We start from the raw sequence: 15,318 nt of genomic DNA, 5'->3' as shown, positions 1-15,318 counted from the left end.
CGGATTCTGTGCATTAAAGCCTATTTTTGCAACAAGAAGAGTAAATATGAGTTAGAGTAATGATGGAAGTTGATCTCTTAAGGAAAGTTTGCTTGCTTCTTTTAAATTGTCACTTTTCCAACTATAAACACAACTTAAAGATAAATTGCATCTCATAATACCCGGGAAAAGGCATGGGAAGCCTTCCACACTTTGCTCAGTTACCCAGTGGAGATTTCATCTCTTTTAAGCAGTGTGATATTCCCTGAAGTAGGGGAGGGAGGTGGAGGAGAGGAGCCTACAGAGAAATCCTTATCGCTGTAGGGCTTAGGAGAAAAAGCATCCGAGCCCGGCAGCTTCCCGGGGGGAGCAACATCTGAGGAGCAAGTGATAGAGAATACCAAAAAACTGTCCTGACAGCTCGCTGTATCTGTGGGGAAAATCTATCTGGCATAGATAAAGATTATACAAGTCAGATGAACTAAGTAACTGCCAGTTTTTTGCCTTCACTTAGATGAAAACTTCAGCGTTTATATTATACCACAGATTAATTCCTGAGAGACTAGAAGTTGTTTATAGCTCATTTTAAAATTCCATGGAATTTACAACTCTCAAGTAATCAAATGCTGCAGAGAAGAATTCAAAGTTATTTTGCAGATTTTATCACACAGCGAAAGGTTGCATAGTTTTCAGATGCAGCAGTAAGCTTTTTAAAATAACCAATAAAAACTTCTGATAGGGAATTATTTTTTGTATATTTTGCTAGTAAATGGAAAGTAGCCAGTCCTATAAACCTTTTAAAATAGTAAGCATGAATAACTTAATCAGCGGTAAAAAACACTGTATACTCAGTATTTTCCTAGTTTTATGTTCCAGGCTGACATTCACAAATCACCTAACAAAACACAACAGTTTCAGACATGTTGTTTTAAATTTTATTCCAGTGCTATGAGGATTTTTTGACTATTTAACAAGAAGAGGTGTATTATTATACATGTGGCATGAAGAGTTTACCTGTTGCAATTAGAGAAAAAACATAATTTAAGATTTAACAAGCGCCAGAAACTGTGAAATTTAAGGAAGAAGGTAGTGACAGTTAAAGCTAGACAAGGGGAAGAGAGACTTTCCTGCTTTAGAAAAAGCAAATATTATTACTGTCAGAGACAGTATAGTGATTCTGATAGATGAACAGACTAATCCAACATTGCAGATCACGAGTTCCCTGCAAAATTCTATTACAAAGGGAAAAAAAAATCCTAATTTGTTCAGCTTGGACTGAGCAGAGCACAAAGAATAATTTTATTTATTTATTTATTTTGTGAAGACCCACTCTGATATACCCTGAGTTACATATCCCTATTTAATTGATAGTGAAAACAGATACTGAATAGTGTAATTCCACTGAGTCATAAGACCACAGACCACATTTCACTGACATGGCAGAATAAAGCCATTTACCAATCACTGCAGAAGATGTAGCATCATCTCTCCATAACTGCAGCCTTTCTACAGTAGTCTTGTTGAAATCAGTTTCATTTTCTGAATCGTGCACGCAAAATGAACAACACAATTAATGTAAGTATTAAGCGTCCCTTAACTGGAGGGCTCGCAGAGCCATTTGCTGTTCAATATTTTATGGGCTCTTTACGTCACACGGTCAGGGTTTGCCTGTGATACCCTGAGGAGCAGCGCACACTTGCTGCGCCAGCGCTGCCGCTGTTGGATCGGAGCCACAGCTGGATGGCACTGAGAGCATTAGCTGACGTCTTAGATGGTCTCATGGCTTTTGCCTCAGATAATACTCAGATTCGCCTGAAATGGAGATATGTCCTACAGTGTAGCCGTAACCCTTGAGGGACAGTTGTTTTGCCTGTCAAAAGATCCTGCTAAAGAGCTGAGCAGCATCCTCGCAACAGGAGGAGCGAGGAGGAAAGTCACAGCGCGGAAACCCAAAGACCTTCCCAGCTGCGCTATGCAGATCCCATGTAATATGCCTGGTCAGTGTTTCTCATAAGCAGTAAATACAGTCTCGGCAAACGCCGGGCCGAGGTCACGGAGCTGCTGTTTTCCAGCCTGTACGCGATCTGCCTCTTTCGTTCCCACTGAACTTTTGGCATTTTCTCCTCCATGACAAGGGCAGCTTGCACGTTTGTCCTTATAGCATAAGGCACCCTCACAGGCTTGAAGTTATTACCGGTGCTGGGTATGACCAAGAGCAAAAGGCTCAGCAGTAGTTTCTTATCAACCAAAACCAATCTCATGCAGCAAAGGAGTTCAAATTTACTGGATTATGCTGTGAAACAATCTGGCTGCTGGGTAGCGCAGGTGATGTAAGTGTCAGGGCTTCCCATGGTTTCAGACTGACAGCCTCCAGCCGGTGCCCCTAGCTCTTTGACAGTGATGTGGCAACACTGAGTGGTTGCTGATGAACAGGTCTGCAGTGATCATGCCTCTGTTTTCTGTTTTTGTTTTTTTTGTTTTTATCTTTTCCTCAGGGGAAATCGCTCACATCAAAGAGGTTAACCAGTCTAGTGCAGTCCTACTAAAAGGATCACCTTGTAGCATGGAAGCAGACTCAAATCATTACACATACTTTGTAGCTCACTGATTGCCTGAATCAGAGGACAGTAGAACAAGATGTTGCATGAGCAAGGACCTGACTTGTTTTCTTTTGTGTATACTAAGGCATTACAGACTCCGAGGGACTCTCTAGCCTTTCGATGCCTCCATTTCGAAAACTGTCTGCTCACTTCCTCCTTCATATCAAGCTGGATCTGTGTCTTTTTATTTTCTGCAAGCTCAAGTACAGTGAAAAAAAAGCTTCTGCTAGACACAGTTTATTAAAAAAAAATACGTCAATCAAAAACTGGAAGAAATGTAAAAAAATGCATATATTAATAAATATACATATGGCATCACATTTATTGCACAATAAATTAGCACAGAAGGTTTCATTTCACTGATGTATTCACATTGAGAAAGAAAGCCTGTGTCTTTGTCTGTTGTCTGTATATTCTCTGTTAATGTTTCTTGCATTTATTTTTATACCATATTTAAAAAAAACACCTTTTACTCCAGATGTATTAAAGTTGATCCTTTCTCTGTAAATTTGTGTATGTTTATATTGTTGTTTTATCTTTCATTAAAAGATGCAGAATCTCTTTCCTTTGGGAAGTTTGAGATTTTAATATTGAACCTTAAGATTAGTCAAAACCAAAATCATCCCCAAAAGTTATAATCCGTCCGCTTTCTAAAAAGTGACATTGAAATGGATTTGGACCTCGGCATTTTCTTTCTCTCAGTGACGCCTAATCAAACACACTTTATTGATAATTATTTACTCTTTATTTTCTTTCTATCAAGCTAGCAGCAGTGAGACTTTTCCAGCTTGCTCATTATCCTATCGGTAAAGGCTTCTTAAAGCAAGGCTAGTACTGCTGTCCCCAAAGTCTGCTCCAGTCATATCATGTAATCAGATGGTTGCTACCTAAGAAGAAATGAACATATCTGCATTTATTCCAGAACAAATCTAGCAAGTACATATTTGGGTCTCCCCTCCTGGCTGTAATAAAACTTGTGATAAAGCACAACAATATCAAGCAGAAAAGGTAGTAGCTGGGGGTTCTTCACACTGCTCCTAGTAGAGAGCACACCTAGGGTGTCAGTACAGGAAGCTGCCATTTTAATTCAAGAGCTCTTTTCAGGTTCACTGCTGAGATTATTTGCATTAAGACCTACTGATGAAGCGTCCAGAAACACATAGCAGTTGTCCCTAAGACAACAGACCCGGCACAGCCTGAGGCTGACTTGGGCTGGAACTGCAAAATGACACAAAATGACACAAAACGACTGCTTGACCTGAGAAACTGCCCTTGGCACTGATCCAACAGGTCAGGATAGCAGGTAGGCCCTCCGAGGAGAGAGGAGGTTGTGACCGATGCTGAACAAGCAGGTGCTGATGCCTTCAGAGCGTTTCAAGGTACGCAGGACAGCCACGCCGCAAGAGCCTGTTTAGCAATGCACAGGACAGGCGCAGGAAAGACAAAGCCAGTACCATCTGTCGTGCTGAAATTTGTTTGCTATGAAAAACGGGCATCTGCTTTTGAAGGGACTACCAAATTCAGAACACCCACACTCACCCCCCTCAAAAAACCAAAAATGACGATAACAGACACAATCAGGCTCCGACTTTCCAGGAGCAGGTAATAAATCCATATACATGAACGCCGGGGGCATCTCGTTAAACAGGGGCACCGGGGCTGTGCGGCCACCGCGGGCCATGCGGCCTGGCCGGCAGGACCGGAGGGAGCCGGCCTCCCGCTGCAGGGGCGGGAGCCCCCTCTGCCCGCGCAGCTGCCGCCACCACCGCTCTGGGGACTCCTGAGGGCCCCCAGGACGAACCCGGGACCAAACACGTCTTTACAAATCCCCGTGAGCGGCTCTTCCCCACGTTTTTTGCTTAGTTAGCATTTCTGGGGACTTTGGAGTTTTGTTTTCTCTTTGTTTTCACTTGCCGCTGTGTTTCTGGTTTCTAACAAAGATAATAATCACTGCTTTAAGGTATCTCAGTGTTTGTTCACACAATTTTTCTGAGCTTTATTCTATCAATAAACACTCGAAATGCCCCGTGAGAATTTGATTTTATCAAACGCTCCATCGAGGTCATTTCAAAATTTTCACAGTCTAGGGAGGCTGGATGAATTTTAATAAATATCCACACTGAGCCCAGATCTTAAACTCTGAGATTTAATTTTCCTTTACCACATAATGTGAGCAGTGGAGCATGAACCTTGGGCTAGGCAATCCGCAGAAATTTGAGTTCTGTTTCACTTCTCAGTGCCAAATAGAGATATTTATTTCCAAACTCCTGCTGCCACCAATTGCATCAGTGAGTATGTTGCCTGCTTTTCCTTAGAAGTTAACTAATTAGCTGCCAGCGACTGCTTTGAAACATCACTTGCTTTAAATTAAGTAAAGTTGCAAATTTATGCATTAAGTAGTCTGTGAAATTTTATACTAAGGACATTATCCTGTCCTCCTCCTCCCCACCACAAATCAGTGTGCAGCACAGACGGGCCAGTAAAAAGACTTGGAGCGTTTATTTTCCTGGACCCCTTTCATACCTGTTCTAGTTCTTTCCTTTCAATAAATATGAGGTCTGTGTTGAATGGCTCTCTTTTTCCGTAATTGCACGGGACTTAACACAGTGGATGCAAATGAAAAACAGGGTTTACTAATAAGGATTTCAAAGTAGTCAGCTGCACTACAGTTTCATCTGGCCCTTGTTCCAAGTGATGCTACTCCACTGTTATACATGACCAATAGTGTGGCAGACATGACCAATTTGCTCGGGCAGGTGAAACAAAACCTGCTCTACAACCCCTTGATTTTGAAGGGTTTTTCTGAGGTCTTTTGGTACCTATCCTGATCACCATCGCATATCAGCAATGCAATCCTACGAACAGAAGCTCCAAGCAGTCACACACTTCAGCACAGAGGAACAAAAGAGCAGAACAGTGAAACATTTATTTTCAGGGAGAGGAAAAAAAATATTGGTGAGCAGGCACCACTTGTCCCTTTAGGTGCAATTTAAACTGCTCTTTACCTCTGCAAACTCAAAGAGGGAGGCAAAAGGCCCTAACTAGTGAAGGGAGAAAAATCAAAATGCTCAGCCAGAAGAATAATGGAGACTGGCCAAAAATTAATGAGCTGAAGGTGAGTACAGAAGTAAGAAATGAGAATTAATTGTGGCGACCAGAGTGGAGCTGACAGGGGAGGAGAACTTGGGAATCAAATAATTAGGATCAAGAGAGGCTGAAAATCAGCTGACGAATTGCCAGGCCGATAGCCACAGCCATACAGAATTGGACTCAAAATGCAAAGAAATCAGACGAGACAAACCGTGGCTGGTGGTTAAACACCCAGCAAAAACACATGCTAATATGAGGCTCTTCATACCCAGTCTAGAGTATTTCCTCTTTCACGTTGCATCCCCTGGTACTGTTTGAAATCATGAAATGCAAATGCCAAACAGTGCTCCAAGAAATAGTAAATAGAGAACAAGAACCAGCTCTAAAAAATAAGTACTGCAAGAATGCATTTAGGATGTTTATTTTTTAAAAAAAAGAATAAAATTAAAAACAAAAAAGACTGTTAAAGAAATGGAAGGCTGTTGTTCTTAAAGTAAATTTAATGAGGAGCTGGGAATCACCAACGATTTATTTGCGACTCTTCTGCATATATTCATTCTGAGTGACTAACAGCTATTCCAATTTAGCTGTTCAATCTCTCATTTTTCCTTTCCTTTACAGCTAGAGATATATATATAGAACTAACACTATCTAACAACATATTAAGTGTGCGAGAGACATAATTTTTGCTAAAACAAAAAGTTAATAGTTATAGGAACCAATATAAAACAAAGATTTAATACCCAAATGTTCAAGAGAAGATACCAACGATTCATTTGAACATATCTGGCATCCACAGCTCGTGCAAGGGAATTATTAAGTAGCTCTGAATCATACAAATTTGCTTTCAACCCGGCTGCACCGAACAGAGGAACGTTTCTGCCTCCCGTGCGCCCGCAGGAGCCGCGCGGCCGCAGAGCCGGCAGGAGGGAGGCCGAGCGCGGCGAGGGCCGGCTCCCCGCAGCCGCGCGTTTTCCAACTGCTCAGGGCTCCACAGTCCCTCCAGACTGTCTGTATCTCTGCTACTATGAAGTTTTTCTTTTTTTGTCCCCTAACATCTAAACTAAACATTCTTTACTCCAGTCTGCCTCGCTCTTTGTTGACTTGGCCACTGTAGTCACAGTAATAAAGTGTTACTCCTCTTTGCTCAAATACATGAACATCTGCTGCAGTGTTACAGCCTCCTCTAGTTTCCTAGCTTTCCAGATTTCCACAGTAGGTGTCTGATACTGAACCCTGCACAAGTTGTTCAGAGAAATAACTTCTGAGAACCTGCACAGCGTCCAGGTGAGAGCACCTACCTACAAGAGTGGACATGGACACCGAATATCAAACAACATTAAAGCACTATGGTAAATTTTAACTTGATAGTGGTATTTGCAAAATTTTCACTGTATTTTCCTTTTCCTTCACCTTTCCTATTCCCAGAATATATTCTGACACATTCACCTTCATTGTCTCTTTTTTATAAAATCAACTAGATTTGGAAAGTTTGTATTAGGTTTATCATTGATGTCAGCTTTCAAATGAGATATTATTTTGCTATTAGCCTTATGGCTCTCTCTATCATAGAAATAAGCTTTTTTTTTATTCATATCACTTGCCTATTCACTTCCTTACTCCCTTCTCCCTTGCCTTTTTGAAGGATCCAGCATTTGGGCATTTTTAATATACCTTTTGATTTTCCACCTCTTTGCTGAGAGGAATGTATACCCTGGAAGCTGTGACTTTTGGAGGATGTTTTAGGTGCATCTCTTTTAACATGCTGTTCTTTATCTATCTGATCTTTTCTTTTAGATTCATTCTTCCTTCTCCCTCCTCATCATTTTTTTTTTCTTTTTTTTTTTTTTTAGGATTTTCTGTCTCTTTATGGTTCTTTGCTTTTGGTGCTCTGATTCTCACTCCATCCATCCATCCCTCTTCCTATGGTGACCATAACTGTTCTTTACCCTTACCTTACCTCTATTTTATCTTTCTTGGAATTAAAAGAATTACAAGAAACAGGAGAAGACATTAAGGGAAAGGCTGGACAGCAGTAGAGGCTAAGGCTCATGTAGAACTTTTCTCTTTCGTGACATCTCCAGATCTCCCAGGGCTTTCCTGCCTCCAGGCTGTCATCTCCACCCTGCTCCTACTGGCCACTTTGCTCTTCCAGATGCTGCTGACTCAAATTTGCCGCTTTTAGAGATGTCAGTGAGGCTTCAGGCCATAGCCATACTTAAGCACTTCTAAACACCTAAGACTTCCTTGGATACCCTCTGTGCTGCAGTTCCTCCCTTAATAAATTCACTACTTCCCTCTAGCAGAGGGGCTAAGGCCTCCATTCAAAGGCAAGTGTGTTACCACCCAGTGTGGTTACAGGCCACAGAATCACTGCTAATAAGGTCACCTTCTCTGCTGAAATGTTTCAGCTCCACGTCTCTCCCTGCGGACAGACTCCCACTGCTCACCAGGACCTCTCTGACTGGTCCAGAAGCCTGCACAGGAGCATGAACCTGCGACAATAAGAGCAGAGACCTGCAACAGCCCACTCTTTTTGCCTTCCTTCCCAAGTAAGCTTGGCCCAAATGTCCAAGTTAATATTGGTAAACAGGACATAAATTACATACAGAATAAAAAGAGGGGAGATGTGCAGGAAGAAAAGGCCTGGGGTGACGTGCAGGAGAGGTGGGTGCCCACTGAGGGGACCTGCTACCCAACAAGATGTCAAGTTGTCTTCTCCTCAGCTGTCCCAAGGAAGTGGGATGGGTCCTTACACCGCTGAGCATCTGCACTCGGAGTAAATGGGAAGCTTGAGTTTCCTTCATAGCAGCGTCCAAGGAGTGATGGGAAGCACCTAGGTCACTCAGCAAATAAAATGTGTGTGGAGGTGCCTGTGTTTGGGGGACCTGCCTGCTTTGGGCTCAGCACTGGGAAATAAAAGGCTAAGTCCAGGGATTGGGAAGACAGGAGATACTGCACCTCTCTCTCTCCAAACCATGCAGATTTTGCGGCTTTTATTTTTCAGCGAAATACACCTTGTGAATATGTTGTCCCCCGTTGTAAGAGGAAAAAAAAAAAAAAACAACCTTAGACCTGTGCGTACCCAATGCAGCAAAGATCTCCCAAACTGCACTAACCAGTCTTGTCCTTTCCCAGTCCCCAGGAGCTCCTGCATTTGGGCAGAGCTCTTTGCCCACTGTTGTTACTGGAGAAGACCCGTCCGCAGCATCAGTTGTCAGCCCTTAATGTGCTGCAGAAATGGCTCCTTGCAGCACCTGCCTCTCCTGGCAGCGCTACTCTCTGCTTACCTGTCTGACCACGAGAGCACAAGCATGGCCAGATCAGAGCTGACTGCTGCTGATGACACCGAAATACTAATTCTGATAAGGTAAAAGGCATCATCCAAAAGCTGCTGTTGGATTTGACTTGTATAACATGAGGTATAAAAATTTATTGGATGAGACATTTTTAATATTCATTACAGTCCACCATTAAAACATATGTATATAGGTATATAAAACTGAAACAAATGGAAAAAAGATAGGTCAAACCAATTTTTCTTCACCACAATAAAACAAAATTGTTTTGTGCCTACAAAAGTCCCTTACACTCCCCTCCCAAAAAACAACAGCCACAACAACAAAAGCCCTTCTGAAATGGCGTTTTCCTATACCCTAAATCCTCTGCTGCGGTCAGGTGAAATGTTTCTTGTATTTCAAGCTTTATTTTCTGTTTTAGCAACAAAAAAACACCCCCAAAACCCGTCTGCCCGGACAGGCCCCTCCAAGCCCCGGTCGCGCACGGCCCGTAGCTCCGGGCCGGGCCGGGCCGGGCCGGGCCAGGCCGCGGGGCGCCCGGCGCCGCCGCTCTCGCTGCCCAAGGGCGCCCCCGCGCGGCGGCTCGAGGCGCGCCAGGAGCGGGATCCGCGCCGGGAAGCGCCAGGAATTCCCTGCGGGCAGAGGGGGCTGTGCCCCGTGCGAGGCAGCCGCGCCGAGAGGCACCAAACGCAGCCCCACGGGCAAAGCGGGGCCTGGGCTCGGGGCAGCTGAAGCCACCGGTGCAGCTGGAAGTACGCGGGCTGGAAAAGTAGTCGTGCAAATTTGACTGCAGTCGCCTGAAAGTGCAACTCTGTTGGCTTGAAAGGGCAGAGAAAGTGTGAGGGGGTCTCTGGGCAGGAGCCCCCACAGGGAGCTGCCTTTGAGCACACCTGGGATGGGATGGAATGGCTGTAAAGTTGAGCACGGGTCGGCTGCTCCCTGCTGATTCCTTGGGTTGCATCTGCGGTGATGGGGCTTCATGTGTGGCCTGCAAGCACACAGGCTGGCCAGACAGAAACCAGGATCCAGCAAGGTCTGTTCCCAGGGGGATCCTCCTGGCACAGCCTGTAATATCACTGCAGAACCACTGCCAGTGCGTGGTTATACCATCCGTATGGTTCTCCACACTCAGTCCCAGCTGGGAATGAGAGACCGAACCAAAGCTGGGAACCGTGCTTGAATTTCTTGAGCACTTGTTTGCAACTGCATAGTTAAATTACATTTGTGGACGATGAAAAGCATTTTGCAAATATGTAGATTTCATTTGCACTAATTTTACCCTGCATGTCCTCTCTTTTCCACATCCCCTAGTCCCTGATCAGCAGCGTGTTGATGTTCCTGAGAAACTCTGACATGTATTTCAACATTTCCAACCTAATTTTTCTACCGTTCTTGCTCCAGCTTTTCCAAAGCATTTTAGCATGTGAGGACAACAGATAAACCAAGCTATGCACACTAACATCCTTAGATGCTCAAATGCTTGGGGGTAGATTATCTATAGCGAATCACATATATGGGCAGATACTTTTCATCCTTGAAACTTAGAGGATGAAAGGAATACTTTTTCTCCAGCCCTGTCATTACTTATAGACAGCCAACTTTCCTAACATGAGGTTTAATGAAAAATGTATTAGGCATTTATACTTAATAATTTGTGTCTCTGGAATGGATGTTATGTAAAGCAATTGTCCCTTTAGGGGATGGGGAGAAGGTTTCTTTCTCCTTGGAAGTGCAGCACCCCCGTTTGGAATGGTGGCCTTTGGTAATTTCTGCCACATGTTCTCATGAGTGGGATGTTTTTGTTTCCTTACTGAGTCTCTCCCCAAGTCCTGCTGGGTAGTATTTCAGATGGTCACGGTCAACAAAACCATGTGACAAATTCCAGATGCTGGACTAATCAAAGCGATCTGCAGATCTAAGGGAACACACCAGCAAACAAATGAAGGATAACTTGAAGGGCTGCAGCCTGAGAGGGGGTCACACTCAAGGAGGTGCAGCAGGGCTGAGGGATGGTCTTTTAATAGCTGGAGAGTTCACCGATGCTAAAAGCGAGGCAGCCTGGTGGCACGGCTAGGCAAGCATGAGGAACTGGAAACACAGGGTCCTGCTGTGGAGCTGGGGCCATGAAACTGGCCCGCGTCTTCCTGCCATCCTCAAGGATCAAGCTGTGTCCTGGGCCACTACGGCCATTGATTAAGAGATTGGAGAACTGCTCCTAGAGCAGGGCAATGTGTCTGCTTCTTGCCTGCAATTACATGCAGGCACTTGTTTAGGTATACATATCTAGAACAAAGCTGGGTTTGGGGAACTTCTTATGAGAAGCAGTCTCAGATGATTTTTTACTGGCCCCTCTGGGATGAGGGGCCAGTAAGAGAAAGAGATGTGCGCTCAACCTGTCTGGTGTGTTTCTGGCTACCATGACAGAGCAGGTGCCTTTGAAGCAAATCTTTTTGAGGGATTGTTACTGCATGCTCCTGCCCTTTTACAGAAAGGTGTTTTGTAGCTTTTCAGCGCATATCAATATAGATCTTTTACTGCTTAGGAAGTAGCAGTGTAAACTTAAAGTCCATTCTAGCAAATTGATTTTTGTGCTTGGAGTAGAAACAATTTTGTAGCACCTTCTGCCCCTTTTTAAGGGTAGCTCGTGTCATTTCAGCTCTCTCTATTGCGTTCCTTGGGAGTTTGGGGAGCTTTGGGCAATATTATTCTTTAGTTTTCCTCTCTCTAGAAATCGCCTTGTATGTTTTGTGGGGGAAAGGGAGAATAATATACTTCTCACCTGGAAAACAGAGACAATGGGATCGTGGTACCTATGTGTTTGGAGGAGAAGCATAAACCAGTGAACTGCCATGGATAGCAATCTGGGGGATTCACTCCAGTGCAAAACCAAGACATGGGAAAACACCTTATGTGGACTCGAAACCAAGGAGGTTGTGCAACTCATTAGGACACGTCAAGAATGTGTTGGGCATGAAAAATCAAATCTGGTCCATATAAAAGATATTTGTTGTGATGAGTCATCTCCACCCTGATTCATATCTGGAAGACTAAGAAAAAAAAAAAAAAAAAAAGGTCTTTTTTGAGTCATAAACCCTAAAAAGTTTTAGATGCCTACATAATTCCAGTATATAGGAAGATTGAAAGCGTGTGCTTCCATCATTTATAATGTTGTTGTCATGACTGCCAGCTCTCTGCTCGCATCCCCAGGGAGAACTGTAATTATGGCAAGTTAAAGATGGAAACCATCTACGACACTGGAAGCTGACCCAGGAAGAACAGAGCATCAGTGGGCAGAAGGGGTGAGACAAATAAAGCTACCGCATCACGAAATGGAAAATTGCAGGGAAAAAAAGAAGCCTCATCTACTATATATCAATTTATCTTCTATCCAACTATCTGGATATTTTTGAGAAGAGGAACTCTTCCAAATCTTATTTGAGAGGGAATAAATCAAAAGAAATCCAAGGAAGAGTCTGTTGTTACTTCACCATTGTGACGGAGACAGGAATTTGTTAAGCACAGGAGTGATGTAGAGATGATGATGTAAGAGAGATGATGTAAGGCCAGTGTGGCGGTAAAATACCGTTTGGGTTCAGAAGTGCTCCTGGCAGGCTGTGTGGTACCTCTGCTCATTTGCCCAGAGGCAAATGGCCTGACGCAGGCAGTAGCTCGCAGCTGCCCATTTCCCCCTGCGCTGCTGACCTGCACCAGCCTTCCCGAGTCCAGCGGCGCGCCAGCCCTGCCGGCCGCTGGGCCGGCGCGGGAGCGGGACAAGGGAGCTGCCAGGGATGCGTTCCTGCTGGGGGCAAGGAGAAAGTGCCTAAAGGACCATTCGCCTGGACTGCCTGGGTCTGGTCGCCAGCCAAGGCTTCGAGGTCCAGGTGGACTTGCTGGGCTTCAGTTTGTGCTTCAGAAGCTGTGTCAGTCTCTGGTATGGATTAAACGACAATCTGCCTTCCACATTTACTCTCCTGGCAAGGACTGCTTTTTTGGAGGATTTGCTGGTGCCTTAATTAGCTCAGTCACATTTTTTACTATATTTGGGTTTATTTGCCACTAAACTTAAACTCTGACCTTCCTGAATTGCATAACGCTTGCCACAGGTTCATTTATCTGTTGCAGCATCTATAATTTCGTCATTATTATTACCGCATGCCTATTGCCCTAATTAGCTGTAGCAAAATCATATTGTTGACATAAAAAAAGCTGACACAAAAAAAGGAGCTGATACAAAAAAAATCGATTCGTTGACACAAATTAAAACATCTTGATGGGAGGATCCCAAATGCATTTTTGTAACAAAAATGCTCCAGCCATTTCCAAGCTGGTAATGATTGAAACAGATAACTCTGTCCTTTTAGTAAGTATTACTTAGTTGTGATCCACCATAAACTTCAGGTATGAATAATCTCTCTCTGGATTTTGCAGCTATTTTTATCTTTCTCTCAGCCATACTGAACCAACCCTGCGGCTCTAGCACCTATTTAGGAAAAGCTGCAGGAAAGGCCAAACCCTTTTAATCTCTATTCATTATTATCAATATTCACACATCATCTAATTCACTTTCACAGTTTTCATTCACACACACACATCTGTTATTTGTTTGCAGCTAGATCTCAATTTCTCCCTTTTTCTTTGCTAATGTTGCTTTTTACTGCTTCTCTATCTCTGCCTTTTCTTTTTTTAGAGTCTTTACTATTTTAATAACTATCTTTTGCATCTGCTGACTTCGGATTTCAGCCAAATCCTGATAAAGTCAGTAGAAAGGTTTTCTCTGGAATTGTAGACGTGCTTTGTCTGACTCTTTGTAATGCTTTTTTTCTTTCCTGTCCTTGTTTTGATTGCTGCCTGGTTGGCTTTTTTTCTTTTTTTAAAAAAAATATATTTGCAGAACAATTTGTCCTCGGTTGACTAAACTGGTAAATAATGGATAAATATAGTTTTGATTGAAAACAGCTTTCTGGCAAAGGATGCAGCAGAGCACTCTAGAAGAATTTTTCTCACCTTGAGTCATGAGATCTGGTTGGTTAACTAAAACCGTTTACTTAACCTGCTTGTGCTATGCAAGAAAGTTACAGAGATCCTTTATCTGGACGGATACCTTGTTCTGCCTGTACCAAACAAGTTATATCACCTAATAGATATAGGATGGGTTTAGTTCTTCCTTTCTTAAAGCAGCACAAATTTAACTTATACATTTAACCAAAGGCTCTGGCATATTTTCCCAGTGGTTCTTTTTTTTTTTCCACTGTCTGGAAAGGAAATGTTGTTCTGCCGTAAGCTTCAAGATTCAACACGTACAAATGCATTGTAAATTCCTCATTGTCGTAAGGCTGGCTACCTACCTCAGTAACTCGGTCTGCTGCGACGTTAGTGTCTTCTTGTCAAAATTGACTTCACTCAGCCCAAAATAAAGGATGTTGTTATGTTTGTCAGGATGAAACTCTGCATGTTGCCCACAAAGTGTAGGGATGGCTTTTATGTACATACGTCTTTCTCTGTGTTTATTTACACACAGGGTCTAGTAATATCAGTACTACAGAGTTCTTGACACACATACTAAAAATAAAAGCCTAACTCACAACAGTAATATGAATGTCATTGTATTTTGAATTTTTACTATTATAAATTATAGCAATAGTTCGCACAACCTAGCTATTATCTCAGATTGTCTCTTTGCAGAATCACAAAAACAATCTGAGTCATCCCAACTTGATTCGTATTCAGTTCCTGTTTTGGAAGGCTTTCTTCACCATCCTAGAGGCTGGTAACATTTTTTTTATATGAAAGCTTAGATTCTGTACACCAGTTCCACAGTCTATGGTAAATTCTGCAGCATGAATCATGGAAAATATGCATCCCTGGTTATTTGTTGCTGGTTATTTTTTGAAGAAATACACATGGCAGAAAAGCCAAGAGACTTTTTAAACACTCAACATGTGTGACTTTTTGGCACCCTGATGGGAATTGTTTAAAAGAGGTTTATCAAGCATACCAAAAGATGCTCAGCATTTGAAAGAGGGAAAAGAGGTAGAGCTGAAATCACACAGAACCAAGACTGAATACAAACTAGTTTCAGGAAAAAAAAAAAAAAAGAGGAAGTGAATTTGGCTTTGTGAATAAGTTAAGGTGCCTGAGGTGGTTTCTCCCAGGGTCCTTTTCACATTCTGTCACTAGGTTCTTGCAAAACTTTTGTTCAACGTTATTGTGGCTTTGGTTTACTCCTGTGTGATAAATTATTTCAGCTAGGAGATGGAACTGATAAATTTGTCAGTATCTTTGACACTCTCACCTGTAAAGCATGATAGAAATAGAGAAAATGATCAGTATTTCTCCTTGTCAGTCTTCCT

At 43.0% G+C, this 15,318-nt stretch overlaps 1 protein-coding gene across 5 annotated transcripts in view; it reads left to right on the top strand.

Annotated features, from left to right (window-relative positions):
* Window positions 1-15,318, top strand: part of RGS7 (regulator of G protein signaling 7) — a 223,181-nt gene that overhangs the window by 203,565 nt on the left and 4,298 nt on the right. For 2 of the 5 annotated variants that reach the window (XM_088524154.1, XM_088524158.1), the window contains one exon: window positions 2,475-2,620. The exons of 1 other annotated variant lie outside the window; for it this stretch is intronic. Coding sequence is in view for 1 of the 4 variants with exons in the window: in XM_088524156.1 (XP_088380282.1) it covers window positions 2,475-2,525 (51 nt within the window). In the remaining 3 variants the exon portion in view is untranslated. Of the gene's footprint in view, window positions 1-2,474; window positions 2,734-15,318 lie in introns of those variants that run through there. 2 more of the 5 variants (XM_088524156.1, XM_088524155.1) reach the window with 2 other exon arrangements.

The sequence above is a fragment of the Tinamus guttatus genome, unplaced genomic scaffold, assembly GCF_059628265.1.
Source record: "Tinamus guttatus ecotype Peru unplaced genomic scaffold, ASM5962826v1 Tinamus_guttatus_pri_ptg000208l, whole genome shotgun sequence".
Taxonomy (NCBI): Eukaryota; Metazoa; Chordata; class Aves; order Tinamiformes; family Tinamidae; genus Tinamus; species Tinamus guttatus.
Note: the sequence above shows the minus strand (reverse complement) of the source record. Positions and strands in the feature narration are given on the sequence as shown.